This window comes from Xyrauchen texanus, chromosome 31, assembly GCF_025860055.1.
Source record: "Xyrauchen texanus isolate HMW12.3.18 chromosome 31, RBS_HiC_50CHRs, whole genome shotgun sequence".
NCBI classification, from domain to species: Eukaryota; Metazoa; Chordata; class Actinopteri; order Cypriniformes; family Catostomidae; genus Xyrauchen; species Xyrauchen texanus.
In genome coordinates, this window is record NC_068306.1 from 3,973,250 (window position 1) to 3,986,285 (window position 13,036).

The window sequence follows — 13,036 nt, forward strand, 5'->3', positions numbered from 1 at the left end:
GCTGGCAGTGATTAGTGCAGAGGATCATGGGAGGTGTAGTTCATGACAAGTGAGACACAGGGCAGACAACAGGGGATCGTGACAGTTTTAAATATAAAAATATTTGTAAATTCTTAATTTTTTGGACATCTTTAGTTTTGTTCAATTTTACATTTACACTTGTTTTTTAATATTTTAAAGATTTTTAATAAAAATTAAATGTCATTTTTATACCTATATTATTATATTTATATTATAGGTTTATTTGTATTATATGATTTAATAGTAAAACACGTATTACCTAATTTCTCATTGAAGGGTGAGGGTCAAAAATCCCTTGTCTCTTCAGTTATATCAATACATATATATATATATATATATATCCTTTCATATCAATATATATCGATATTCTGTTGCTTAACTTCTTTAATAAAGTGATGAATTAACTATATGCATGATCACATAATCAATTCTATTTTCTTATGCATAACTGAAATATACTTTGAATCATATGTGTGTTGGAATGTTAACTAGTGTCTTTTAAGGAACATTCCAGAGTCTTTCTCTCTGTCCTGCACGTAGCCTGAAGGTCTTTTGGGGATAAGCTTAGCTGTGATGAGAGGGGGGCAGGGAGAATGTTAAACATATGTTCTGTGTTTGATCGTTACTTTTCTATGATTAAGTATATGGTTTAAAGTCCTATGCAATACTACCTGAATAGTAGAAGTGTGATTTTCTATTATTATTTCTTTAGGGAAGAAATGTATGTTATTTCTACCCCTCTCCTCTGCCTGAGGAGGGAATATTTTATCTCTCTGTTTTGGTTTAAATGGCCTGATAATGTGTGCTCTGGCTCTCTTGTGCTCAGAGAAGAACTGTCGTTCGTCAGTGTTTTGTGTGTGCGTTTGACCTTCTACCCAGGTTTTGAACCCAGGAAGGCACACCAGGCCGACTCGAAGACGCCCCGCGACCATCTGCGAGGTCACTTCAGACGTAAATCTCGGGCGCGGACGACAAGTGCGCTGATTAATGTTGATAGGCCGCATAGCTCTCTATATGTTGTGACTTTATGTTCTTTTAGCCAATCAGGAGTAAAATAATGGAATGTACCTCCTTGCAAATGGTATAATTGATGTAAGATTTTGTGTAAGGTATGAGTTGGCTTTCGATCTCCTCGTGAGACTTTGCTGCTGGCTCTACCAATTTCACTGCAAACTATTCTTCAGTAAATTTTGGATTCTTTGATTGTACTTCTCGACTCCTGGGCTTCTTTCTCCATATCTGGTCCGGGTCATAACTGTTATACCCCTAACATCATGTTCACATGTTTGTATTGTGGGAGATTTTTTTCATGTTTGTTGTCCTGAAAAGTCTTTGGTGTCTCAGTTTTTAGATTCTCTTAATTTCACTCAGTTTGTCACGGGCCGACTCATGAGCAGGGTCACACGTTGGATCTGGTTTTATCTGTAGGTCTCAAATTTGTAATGATGAAACTGGTGATGACTGTTTGTCTGATCCTGTGATTTTTAATGTCACTTTGAATCGTGGATCATCATCTCAGTCTTCTGCTTATTGCTCTAGATTGATCACCTCATCTGCATCTACGGCTTTTACAGATGCTTTTTTATCCTCCTTTACGTCATTTATTGAGTCTCGCTCTTTTAAGGCAGGTCCTGATGAGCTGGTTACTGTGTTTAACTCTGAGTGTTCAGATATTTGGGATGTTATTGCTCGTATAAAAACATCATAGAGGTCAACCGTGGTTAGATAATGCTACTCGTGCTGTCAGACAGGAGTGTAGAAAGGCTGATCGGAGGTTTGTTGAAATATTAAAAGAGCAAATCATGTTTCTAATATTATTTCTTTACTCTCGAACTCTCCCAGAGTGTTGTTCAACACCATTAATAGAGGACTGAACCCGGAGAGAGTTGATTTAAACCCCTCTGTGGATATCTGTGAACTGTTTTTGACACGTTTTGTTGATAAAAGAAAATAAAGGCTGAGTTTTCCTCCAGTTTACGACACTGATCCGGTGATCGTGACCGTTAGTGATGAGACTTTATATTTGTTTGTTTATATTTTCACGAGTCTCTGCTGACAGTGTGTGTATCAGATCGCTTCACGCGCTCTTCAGGACAGGAGCTGGTTGACGTCCGCTGTGTGACTCAGTGAAGATCGGACTCAGAGTTCAACTGAATGACACACAAATGTGCCGTTCATGGCATTTATACAGTAGATTCACTTACAATTCCCTTATTTGGGCATTAAAATATGATTGGAATTTGAATGCCCAATAATCGCGGTTGTCTCAAATAACTGTGATCAGACGGTTATTTAATAATCGTGACAGGTCTACTATACACTTACCAGTTTGACCGAGTTTTTGGTCTACAGTCTCATGTAGAGTGTCTTTGAGTCGAGTCAGAGCTGTATTCAGAGTGTCCACACTCACATGAGTGTCAATACTGATCTCAGTCCAGTTCTTACTGTTTTTAGGGCTGTACAGGGACGGGTCAATCTACAGCAGGAGAGAGGAGAAATCCATCAGCATGAGGAGTGTTTTCTAATCATTCTCATTGATGAGAGAGATGGACACTGACCTGTAGGAGATGAAGATGATCTTCAGTGTGTGAGATCTGCTCCAGCTCAGAGTTTCTCCTCTTTAGCTCAGTGATCTCCTGCTCCAGCTCTTTAATGAGATCTTCAGCCTGTTTCTCTGCTGCTTTCTGCTTCTCCTCCAACATCTCAACAACTTCAGTCTGACATCTCTCAATGGAGCGGATCAGAGTCGTGAACACCTCAACACTGTGTGATTTCTCTTCTTCTGTGTTTCTCTGATGAGATCAAGTCACAGTTTAAATGTATTTAATTCAGCACCTTTATTTATAAAGAAGATTGAACCTAAATTTGACTGACCTTTCTCATCTCTACAGAGTGTTGGATGTCTTGAATCTTCTTCATTCTGTTCTGGATCATCTGCTGCACGTCTGTCTGTGTCTTTACCAGCTGATTCTACAGACAGAGAACAACACAGACACATTTCATCACTCAACACAGCGTTTCCATCTTCAAAATAAGTATTGATTGAATATTAGTAACTCTTGCCGCCTTCTCTGCACTCTCGTCCTCTATAGGAAACTTTTTTTCCCCACGAATATTAACCCCCCAACCGACACAAACAAGCACTCCAGTGGTCAAAAGTCAACTGACAAAGACACACAAATAGACAATAAAACTTAATAAAAAAAAACACACCAGTCCCTCTCCGCTGCCCCTCTCTGAGAGCCCTCCTAAAATGTCATATAGCCGCCCCATATCCTGATGCCTGATGTTGCCCAGCCTTCTGTACACTATCTCTTCAAATGCCACCACCCTGCCCAACTCAACACACCACTCACGAAACGAGGGTGCACCAGACGATCTCCAACCCCTGAGGATTACCCACCTGCCAATCATCACGCAGTCTGGGGCAAAACGAAAACCGAGTGTCAACCACTTCACACACGAAGGTTTGAACTCTCAACCAAAACTCTTGGATCTTAACACATGGGTTGTTTCCCCGTCCTCTGATTGGCATCGCCAGCATGTGGGTGTGTCTTTAAGACCAAGCCTAAACAATCTAAAGAGGGTCCAGTAGAATCGATAAAATGACAAAATCTTAAAGTACATAAGGCGCACCCAACTTCATGTTTTTTAGAATCCTAACCCACACTAAATATTTCTCCCATAATCTCCCGAGAGAAGTTGAAGCTCCGTCCCCCAGACTCTGAATTAGCAGGGAGTAATACACTGATGCCTCATGACCTTTTCCAAAAGTAGTAATCACCATTCCCAGAGTATCTGCAGCTTTATGGGGGTGTATGATACTCCCAAAAATAGTAGAGCAGGTGGCGCAGCTGTAAATATCGAAAGAACTGAGATCTGGGAATCCTAAAATGTTGAACCATGATTTCAAAAGATCTCAACACCCCACTCTCATATAGGTCACCGAGTGTAGTAACCTCCCACACAATCCATCCAGCATAAAGGACACATTTGTCCACACCGTGTGCAAATGCGAGATAACCGGGTGTCACTTAACTTCTCCGTTTAGTTTAATAGAAAGGTTTGCAATGGCAAAATAGGTGCAAGAACTTTCTGTTCGATACTAGAGGGGCTCTCTCAGGTGGAAGCGACAAATGAGCCAAATATCTGAGACCGAATGCATAATAATAAATAAAAATCTTGGGTAGGCCTAGCTCACCTTTGTAAATCAGTCTACATAATTGTGGAGCGGAGGGGGGGCCCAATCGTCCTGATGGGAGAGAGAGAGAATTACGGGCTTGTCCGTCATGTGTGTGTTTATGTTTGTCCTTTTTGTTTTGAGTTTAATTAAATTATTATTTATATTGACAAGCCGGTTCTCGCCTCCTCCTTGCTCATCTTAACCCACTTACATTGGTGCTGAAACCCGGGAAGGAGGAGGGATGCCATCGCAGAGTCCTCGACAGTGCCGTCCACCCAGGGGAGCGCCGCTGACATCTGCCGGGTGACGGAGGAGCCCGACCGCACGGACACGGGAAACGGCCACCATCCACGGGGCGAGTGGGGACTGGATTCCCCGACCGCCTGGAGCGAGGAAGCCGCTGCCAGGGTCGGAGGAGTGTCCCCACGTGCCGCCAGAAAAGCGGAGGGGGCGTTCTGTCCGCTGGGGGTCCGATGTTTGACTCTGGTTCGCCCGGAGAGGAGCGGCTATCGTCCGCCGGAGAGTGTGGAGGAGTGCTCGAAGACTACACGACGGTACATCAGAGAAACAGCTTGTCAATATAAATAATAATTTAATGAAAACTTAAACCAAAATAAACCAACATAAACACACACATGACGGACATGCCTGTAATTCTCTCTCTCTCGAACCGTCGTCACTGGCCGCCTTTATCCGATTGGGGACCGGGCGTGCGACATTCCCGCCCCCCTCCACTTCACAACGTGCTTCTACAAGAATTGTATTAATATTATTTCTGATTTTATCTGCTCTGATGTAATCTGAAATGATCTCATCATTTGGTAACAGTCATTTATTGTTTCTAAATATTTCTTAATTATTAATTGATAATCGACATTCCACATATTGATGAAATGCCTAATGTTATCAGAAGAGCTGCGGCCTTGAATAAACCCCACCTGATCTATATGTATAAAAGATGTCATCATAATAAGTATTGATTGAATATTAGTAACTCTTGCCTTCTTCTCTGCACTCTCGTCCTCTATAGGAACAGTGTTGTGAGTCTTGTGGTCTCCTTCAGTGCAGGACAAACACACACACGTCTGATCATCTCTGCAGAACAGCTCCAGAGGTCTCTCGTGTTTCTGGCATATATAATCCTCCAGATTCTCCACAGCGTCCATCAGTTTGTGTTTCTTTAGTCGTGGGACTCTCCGATGAGGCTCCAGGTGAGTTTCACAGTAAGAGCTTTGACACATCAGACAAGACTTCACGGCTTTCTGCTTTCTTTCATCACAGAAGTCACAGAGAACTTCAGATTTACCCAGATTAAACTTCTTCTCAAAGTGTTGCACGAGCTCTCTGAGTGTTGTATTAATCTTCAGATCAGGTCTTTTGCTGAATGTTTCTTTACACAATGGACAGCTGCAGTTCTGAGTGTTTTTCCAGCATTCATTCAGGCAGGTCTTGCAGAAGTTGTGTCCACATGGAGTTGAGACTGGATCAGTCACATCCAGACAGACTGAACACTGAAGCTCCTCATTTAGTGCACTACTGGAGGACAACATGGCTGAAAATACAAATTATTGAAGTATTATTGTATATAGATTTAATCTGATGTGATGTTTAGGTTTTTCACATGACATTATTATTGTTGTTGATGTTATTTGCTTCATTAATTCACTCATTTATTATTTTTCTCTCTCATTGACTTACATGGATGTAAATCTTCTGAACTGTTTCTCCTGGTTGGTTTTTGTTTTGGTGATGTTGATGAAGATTCTGCCATTGCTTTTCCTCTCTTTAATCCTGTTTAGGACACAACACTCCAACATCTCATTTCACTGCATGAAACATGATCAAAGTGTGTGAAATATTCCAGTGAGTCTCTTCATAAAAGTCATTGACAGTATTTGAACTATTGCACTGCTATTTATTGTCATCATCTCTCTCCTGTGTGCTCGAAGAACTGAAATACAAAATCTCCAGGAGCCACAGAACATAGAAACAGATCTTTACAACACTTTAACATCATCATAAAAGACTCTTTCTATATATGAAATAATAAATGGAGTAAAAAAGATGAAACTTTTTCACTGGACTTTGTTCATTCTGTCTGCAGTTCAAACACTTCCTGTTTCTGACGTCTTCAAGTTATTTGACAACATGACAGCACACATCAAACTCTGATTTATAACCGATTCAATGATATTCTGATACTAATTCAGTAAACTAGTTGGAGTATTTAACTGGTGTTTAAATCTGGTTTTGTGCAGCTTTATTCCAGTGTGACACAAACTCCTCTGAATCAGACCACTAACATTAGAAACCTGTTCAGGGAACAGTCTCTTATATTTCTATTATCACTTACCTGTGAGTGAGTATCAGCTGTGATCACTAAAGTTTGACAATATCTGAAGAAATATTCTGCCGTTTGAAGAGAGAAAACGTTGAAAGACTTCCTGTTTTAAAACCAGTTTCACTTTACCTGAGATTCAGTGACATCATAGCCCCGCCCCTATCTTCTCATGAATATATAACAGGTATAATCTCATTCCTATTAGCTGTGTTGTGTGTGTGTGTGTGTGTGTGTGTGTGTGTGTGTGTATGTGTGTGTGTGTGTGTGTGTGTGTGTGTATTATTCTACAGACAAGACGTCTATTTTTGCAGCTGCTCAGTTACGAGCACAAATCTTTACTTACGAGTACGAATCACTGTCACAGCCATTACTAAAAGACTGGAAGATAAATCAATCTGTCAAAGTGCGCATGCGCGCCCCTGAATCTCAGCTAGTGGGGGCTGGGCAGCCATTTCAACCTCATCGCGGCAAAATGGCAGAAGAACAAGTACACTCTCACACCCCCACTCTGTTTTTTTTGTTGTTGTTGTTGTTATTATTATTATTATGCAATGTTTTACTTCTATCGATCTTTAATCATGTTATTTTGTGTTAATAAAGCGCACTGTCGCATTTCTTGGCATATAGAGGCAGGTTAATGGAAACGTCTGTTAGAGAGCACAGTACAGATTGGTGTAGTTGATTTTAAATTAATCAATGTATAATTACACTTCTTCACATTAAGGAAATTGTTGTTATTATCTAATAGTTAATAACTGTTATTATACTGATTCTGGTCACGATTAAGAGTATAATGTCATGCACTTCGCTGCATAGCTTCACAGCTCTCATGTTTTGAGTAGTGTACTACACAGTGTACTACACAGTGTACTGTAATACACTTTATTGTTCCGCTTTCATGTCAAACACCCGTTCACCATATCACTGCTCAGCAGCAGCACTTATGGTGGAACATTATTTTTGTTTCAACATTTTATGACTTTTGCTTGGTAAACTATGTACTTGGTAAGTTTACTTTTACAATGTTTTAGTTTAAAAAAAAGATGCATTTTTCAATGTTTTGCTGAAAGTGTTTGTCTTTGACTCCTTTCCATTAGTGCTGTCACTCCATCTCCACTCCTCACAACATCTATTAAAAGGGATAGTTCCCCAAAAATGAAAATTATCTTGTAATTTACTCCCATTCCATCACAGATGTGACTTTCATGGATCAATGTGACTTTTGGACCTTGAAAGTGTTGGTTGCCGTTTAATTCATTTGTGTTATGCTTATCAAAGTCATACTCATATGGGATGGAATGGGGGTGAAGAAATTATGAGATAATTTTCATTTTTGGGTGGACTACAGCTCTGCCTATTTTAGTTGATTGTCTGCTTGTATATCATTGTTTATCAGGTGTCATTAAGAGGATTCAAACAGTCTGTTTTCTTACAGGGACCATTGATGATGCACCTACTGGAACACCTCAGGTCAACATTAATGGCCATTTTAGATGGACATCAGTTGTTCTTGACTATTGTAACTACATCATTAACCAGGAAGTTTTTATTCTGACATCTGCCTCCACACTAATGGATGTACCAAATTACATTTTGGAGACACTTCTGATTCTACAAACCAAAATTCACACAACACTTTTGCAAGAGGCACCCCCATTTCCGATCAGAGAGTTTGCTTGTGGACGAGGCCGACCCAAGTACATTTTGTCAGAGGAACTGCTGGGCAGACTCATTGACATGTCTTTACCAATCTCCTGCATTTCTAACGTCTTAGGAGTCAGCCAGGCGACCATCTTCCACCGAATGCGTGAATTAGGTTTGTCTACCAAAACTAACTAACTAGAGCTCTCTGTCTGACCAGGAATTGGATAATGTCATTTTGGACACCAAAAGAAGAATACCAAACGCAGGGTATAGGATGGTAAAAGGTTGCCTGCAAGCAGACGGACACAAAGTACAGTGGAACCGCATAAAGGAGTCCATGCACAGGGTTGATGCACCTGGCATTTTAGAAAGAATGACACAGCTGGGGTGCATTGTCAGGAGGTCATATTTTGTACAACAGCCTTTGTCCTTGGTGCATATTGACACAAATCACAAACTCATAAGGTAACTGCTCAATTCTTTTATATGTTTAGAGGTATAGTAAGCACAATCATATATGTAGTCCATCTTATTTAAAAAAAAATAGTTTTTAAGGTACAACATCATATTTGGGGGCATAGATGGTTACTCACGAAAGGTTAAACTGGAACGTTAATACTGGATTTTGTTACAAATGTGCAGTCAGTGAAACCATACAAAGATCGGCAACATTAAAACCACCTGCCTAATATTGTGTAGGTCTCCCTCGTGATGCCGAAACTGTGCCAACCCACATCTCAGAAAAACATTATGAGATTATATTCTACTCACCGCAATTGTACAGAGTGGTTATCTGAGTTACTGTAGACTTTGTCAGTTTGAGCCAGTCTGACCATTCTCTGTTGACCCTCATCTTCAAACCATCCCCGTCTGACACCAACAATCATCCATGTGGCGGCACGAGGGGGAACTACACAATATTAGGCAGGTGGTTTTAATGTTGTGGCTGATCAGTACATATAAACCAATCGTTTGATCACACCATCTTAGTAGTACGATTAAATATAAGATTAGTCATCTTTCCTACTTCACATATTATTCTATGATCTCTACAAGTAACTAATGAAGCAAATATCATCTCAGATCAATGTCAGTTTATTTATTTTCTTAAATAAACAGACCTCAGAATGGGAATAAACATAACCGGAGCTGGAATCTAGCTGTTTTTCTAGACTCTGCAATTTGCAGTTGGTTTGTAGCCATATATTGAACAGTCTTTCTGGCTTTATTTTGCACTATGACTTGCTGGCTGTACTGTACATTATTCCTGATACATATTACACGATGTCAATATACATGCATTTTGTTCTGTATATATAGATCATGTACCTGGAACCAGCAACGAACAACCGCTCAAACACTGCGCTATCATTTCTTCTCAAGTCTGTGCAAAATTATGGGTGGCCTTCAAGGTGAGCAGCACCTTTTATGTCTCATTCACTTGGATTATTATCAGTAACATTTATGGCTGCCATGAAGAATTTTTAGGGTCAGAGGTGATGAAGGTGTGGGAAACGTGGGAAGCTTCATTGCTGGCAAAAGCGTACATAACCAAAGGTAATAAAAAATAGTTTTTTGTCTAATTGAAGTAAACTTTAGGTGTTAATCGTCAGTCATTTCATTGTATAGAGGAAAAAGGTTCAATCAAATTGATTGATGACCAAGACTAACTTTGTGCCTAATATATTTTTGCTCAAAGGAAGGAAAGGTTTTGAACCACACACAAGCAAGAGTGAATAATGGTTCATGGCGGGACATCTGGCTTTGCGTGACACAGCAGTATTATGACCTTCTTCAGCCTGGAAGATGATAGCTTGTTGGACATGTCAGATTCTCTTCATGTGTTTTGTGCACATTACGTCTTTCTCCCACGTCTAGAGCATGACTTGCACACTTTTGCTGAAGGTTGGGACAATCATCCATTGCGTACCGAAGGTGGACTCGCTCCTAACCAGCTGTGGATTCTAGGACACATGCAGAACTCTTCTGGTGACACTTTTGCAGGTTTTTATTTTTGTTTAATACATGATTGGAACTTGTTTTTGAGCTTGAAGTAGGTTGTAATTGCCCTTGTTATACTTTAAGAATCTGGAGCTGATTGAACAGACTGGGAGATGTGTGACAGTGTGATAGAAGAAGCCATTGGAGTTCATGTATCTGAAATTAAGTGCCCCCTCACTCTGTCAATGATGGAAACACTAAAATCAACATTTAATCCTCTTAAATCCTCTGACTCTTATGGAAGAGATCTTTATATATCCTTGCTTCAGTATATTGAAAGTATGTTAACAGCACAAAGCCATGTCTGAATTTGCTGATGCCATTAGAGAATTAACTTATATTTGAATTGAACAATCATAATTGTACATGTACTAAATAACACAAATCACGTGATTAATTAATTTGTGTGAATATTAAACTACATTGTACATTTTATTCTAGAATTTATGCACAGCAGATAAATTAAAACAAACCGTCACAACTGGCTTTTATTTGGAATGGAGTAAATATTGCAACTAATGATTATATGAACAAAACATTTTTTTACGTCCCTCAGAACAAGAACTGCATAAATAGTTAACTTAAATAATGTACCCTTCTCTAAAGTTATACATTATCAAAGGACTCTCCGTGTCTTAAAACCATTTTCATAATATCTTTGAAGTTGTGAAATGTTGTCAGGTGAGATGTAGGAAAGGTAACAGTGCGAGTGCATGTATGGTTTGGGTCACAGTCATGAATGAACCTTACAGTGATGTTGAATTCCTTCTTGTCAGTAGGAAGAATTGGCCGGTGTCTTTGACCTGTCATCCACGGCATTATTTTACCCACAGTTATTTCTTCAGCAGCTTCACCTTGTTCTTAAAAATAGGTTGGCCTTTCTTTATGCATCTGCAATTTTCAAAGCAAACATTAAACTGATGGTTCACCCATAGTACAAATTCTGTCATCGTTTACTCTCCCTCATGTTTCAAAACCTGTTTGACTTTCTTCTATGAAATACTGGATATTAAATATTTTGGGGATTTACAGCTTCAGTCACCCTTTACATTCATCATATCCTCACATCCTCTTTCCACCTTCCACGTGTGATCGGGTCACCAAAAACGCATCTTAATGCAAGGTGGAAACAGGACCAAAATCTCCATTTCCCCATCTGTCTCTCCCTCCCTTTACTGCCAGTCACATCTCTCCATCTACCAACACATGTCAGCTTTCTTTTTAACAAGAGTGAAAGAGTGAAGCTATATTAAGTGATGTTTATTCTTCAGTGCTGTTCTTTCTTGTGATCCATGACTGCTCAATATGGACCCAACCACAGTCAGTTGATGACAATTGAATTTTTGGGTGAAGTAATCCTTTATGTCTACAAAATGATTTTCTTTTACCCGGTCATCTGTCTCCCCTGGTACAAACAGTGGTAGACAAAGGTCTGGGTGTATTTCCATCACCTTCAGAAGATCATAGAGGATCAGGCCTTTTGGAAGCTGATCAAGCACGGGGACAAGTCTCATGGTAGAATGAAGCACAAGAGCACTACAGAGTGATGTTAAAATATTTGATCAGGAAAAGGTTTCATTCATGTAGGTCTTAACAATACTTTTTTATAAAATACACGTAATTAAGATTACAGCTCATTGTTACTAGTCATATGGTATAATAGAAAAAGGATCTAACCATACAAATGAAATAAGACCTTCGTGACCCCCTTTGGTATTTAAAAGCTAAGACTACCTGATGATGTTGCTCTTCTTGCCAACAGACACTTGTCCGGTGAATCCACAGCCTAAAATTTCATCAGTGAGGTCACTAAGGTCATCTGTTGAGCTGAGAATTAGAGCAGAGAATTAGAGTTGATTAGCATAAGGGATAAATCGCTTAGATTTTGCGAAGCTAATGGTGCAATCACTTAATGTACTAATTACAAGATTCTGACTTATACTGTGGGGGAATTTCTCCAATTCTGCGGATTCCTATCACAGAAATAATCTACACTTCATAAAACATTCAAAACCTGTCCAAACAAATGACAAGGTCCCTTAATACTTTGTATCTTACTGCGAACACCAGCGGAGCACAAAACGTGTCTCAATAAACACCTGATACCGGAGTAATCAGATCAAAGCTCTGAACATTTTACACCGGCCTCTGTCGGTCAAGCTGATGCTCTCACCAGCGTAATACAACTCCGTCCCGGACTGAGAGGTCGGTCACACTCTTTCTTCTCTGCAAGACCTGCGTGTATTGCTAACCCGCACAACTTCACTCATTCTTTCATCTAACCTTGCTGCAGCATATCAATCAATGACAAGCTCCAGTTTCTGCTTCATTTATTCGTAAAAGAGTAAACATTGTTATATCAGACGCAGCAGAAAAGACTCTCACTCATGTCAAAACGCACAAATAATATAGGTAATATATGCATAATCTCATTGTTTCCATAAAACCTTTGATTGTTTATTCGTTATCTTATCAAGTTCCTAAAATCAGTTCCGCAATACGGATTTAGAATAATAAGCATCCTTCCCGTGCATCTTTGCACAAGACAAGATTGGCAAGGATCCCGTCTTAAACAAGTACTCCTTTTACTTTTTTCAGTTCCCTATATGGGAGTTCAATGCGTTCACAACATCCAACCATCATTCTGACCCTGGCTTTTGGTGCTGCTTCATTTGCTGGTAATTTACTAACCCTCAGGCCATTCAAGATGTAGAAGACTTTCTTTCTTCATCAAATTCTTATTTTTTTTCATCCCAGCTTTAATGCAACTGTATGCAATTAATGTTTGATGGTCCAAAATATACCTTTAGACAGCATCAAAGTAATCCACCCCACTCCAGTCGATC

General features: G+C 39.7%; 2 protein-coding genes and 1 pseudogene across 4 annotated transcripts in view; 2 read left to right on the forward strand and 1 right to left on the reverse strand.

Moving 5' to 3' along the window:
* The window catches only part of LOC127625049 (zinc finger protein 208-like), a 632,925-nt pseudogene that overhangs the window by 447,672 nt on the left and 172,217 nt on the right, over positions 1–13,036 (forward strand).
* Positions 1–13,036, forward strand: part of LOC127624980 (zinc-binding protein A33-like) — a 203,655-nt gene that overhangs the window by 142,681 nt on the left and 47,938 nt on the right. The gene's annotated exons all lie outside the window — the stretch shown is intronic.
* Positions 1–13,036, reverse strand: part of LOC127624982 (zinc-binding protein A33-like) — a 54,280-nt gene that overhangs the window by 26,013 nt on the left and 15,231 nt on the right. For 2 of the 3 annotated variants that reach the window (XM_052099984.1, XM_052099983.1), the window contains exons 1-6: positions 6,558–6,669; positions 5,903–5,995; positions 5,206–5,756; positions 2,896–2,991; positions 2,580–2,813; positions 2,347–2,497 (exon numbers count right to left, since the gene is read on the reverse strand). The exons of the other annotated variant lie outside the window; for it this stretch is intronic. In XM_052099984.1, the coding sequence (XP_051955944.1) occupies positions 2,347–2,497; positions 2,580–2,813; positions 2,896–2,991; positions 5,206–5,756; positions 5,903–5,975 (1,105 nt within the window). In that variant the 5' untranslated portion in view covers positions 5,976–5,995; positions 6,558–6,669. Of the gene's footprint in view, positions 1–2,346; positions 2,498–2,579; positions 2,814–2,895; positions 2,992–5,205; positions 5,757–5,902; positions 5,996–6,557; positions 6,670–13,036 lie in introns of those variants that run through there. 3 annotated transcript variants of the gene reach the window in all.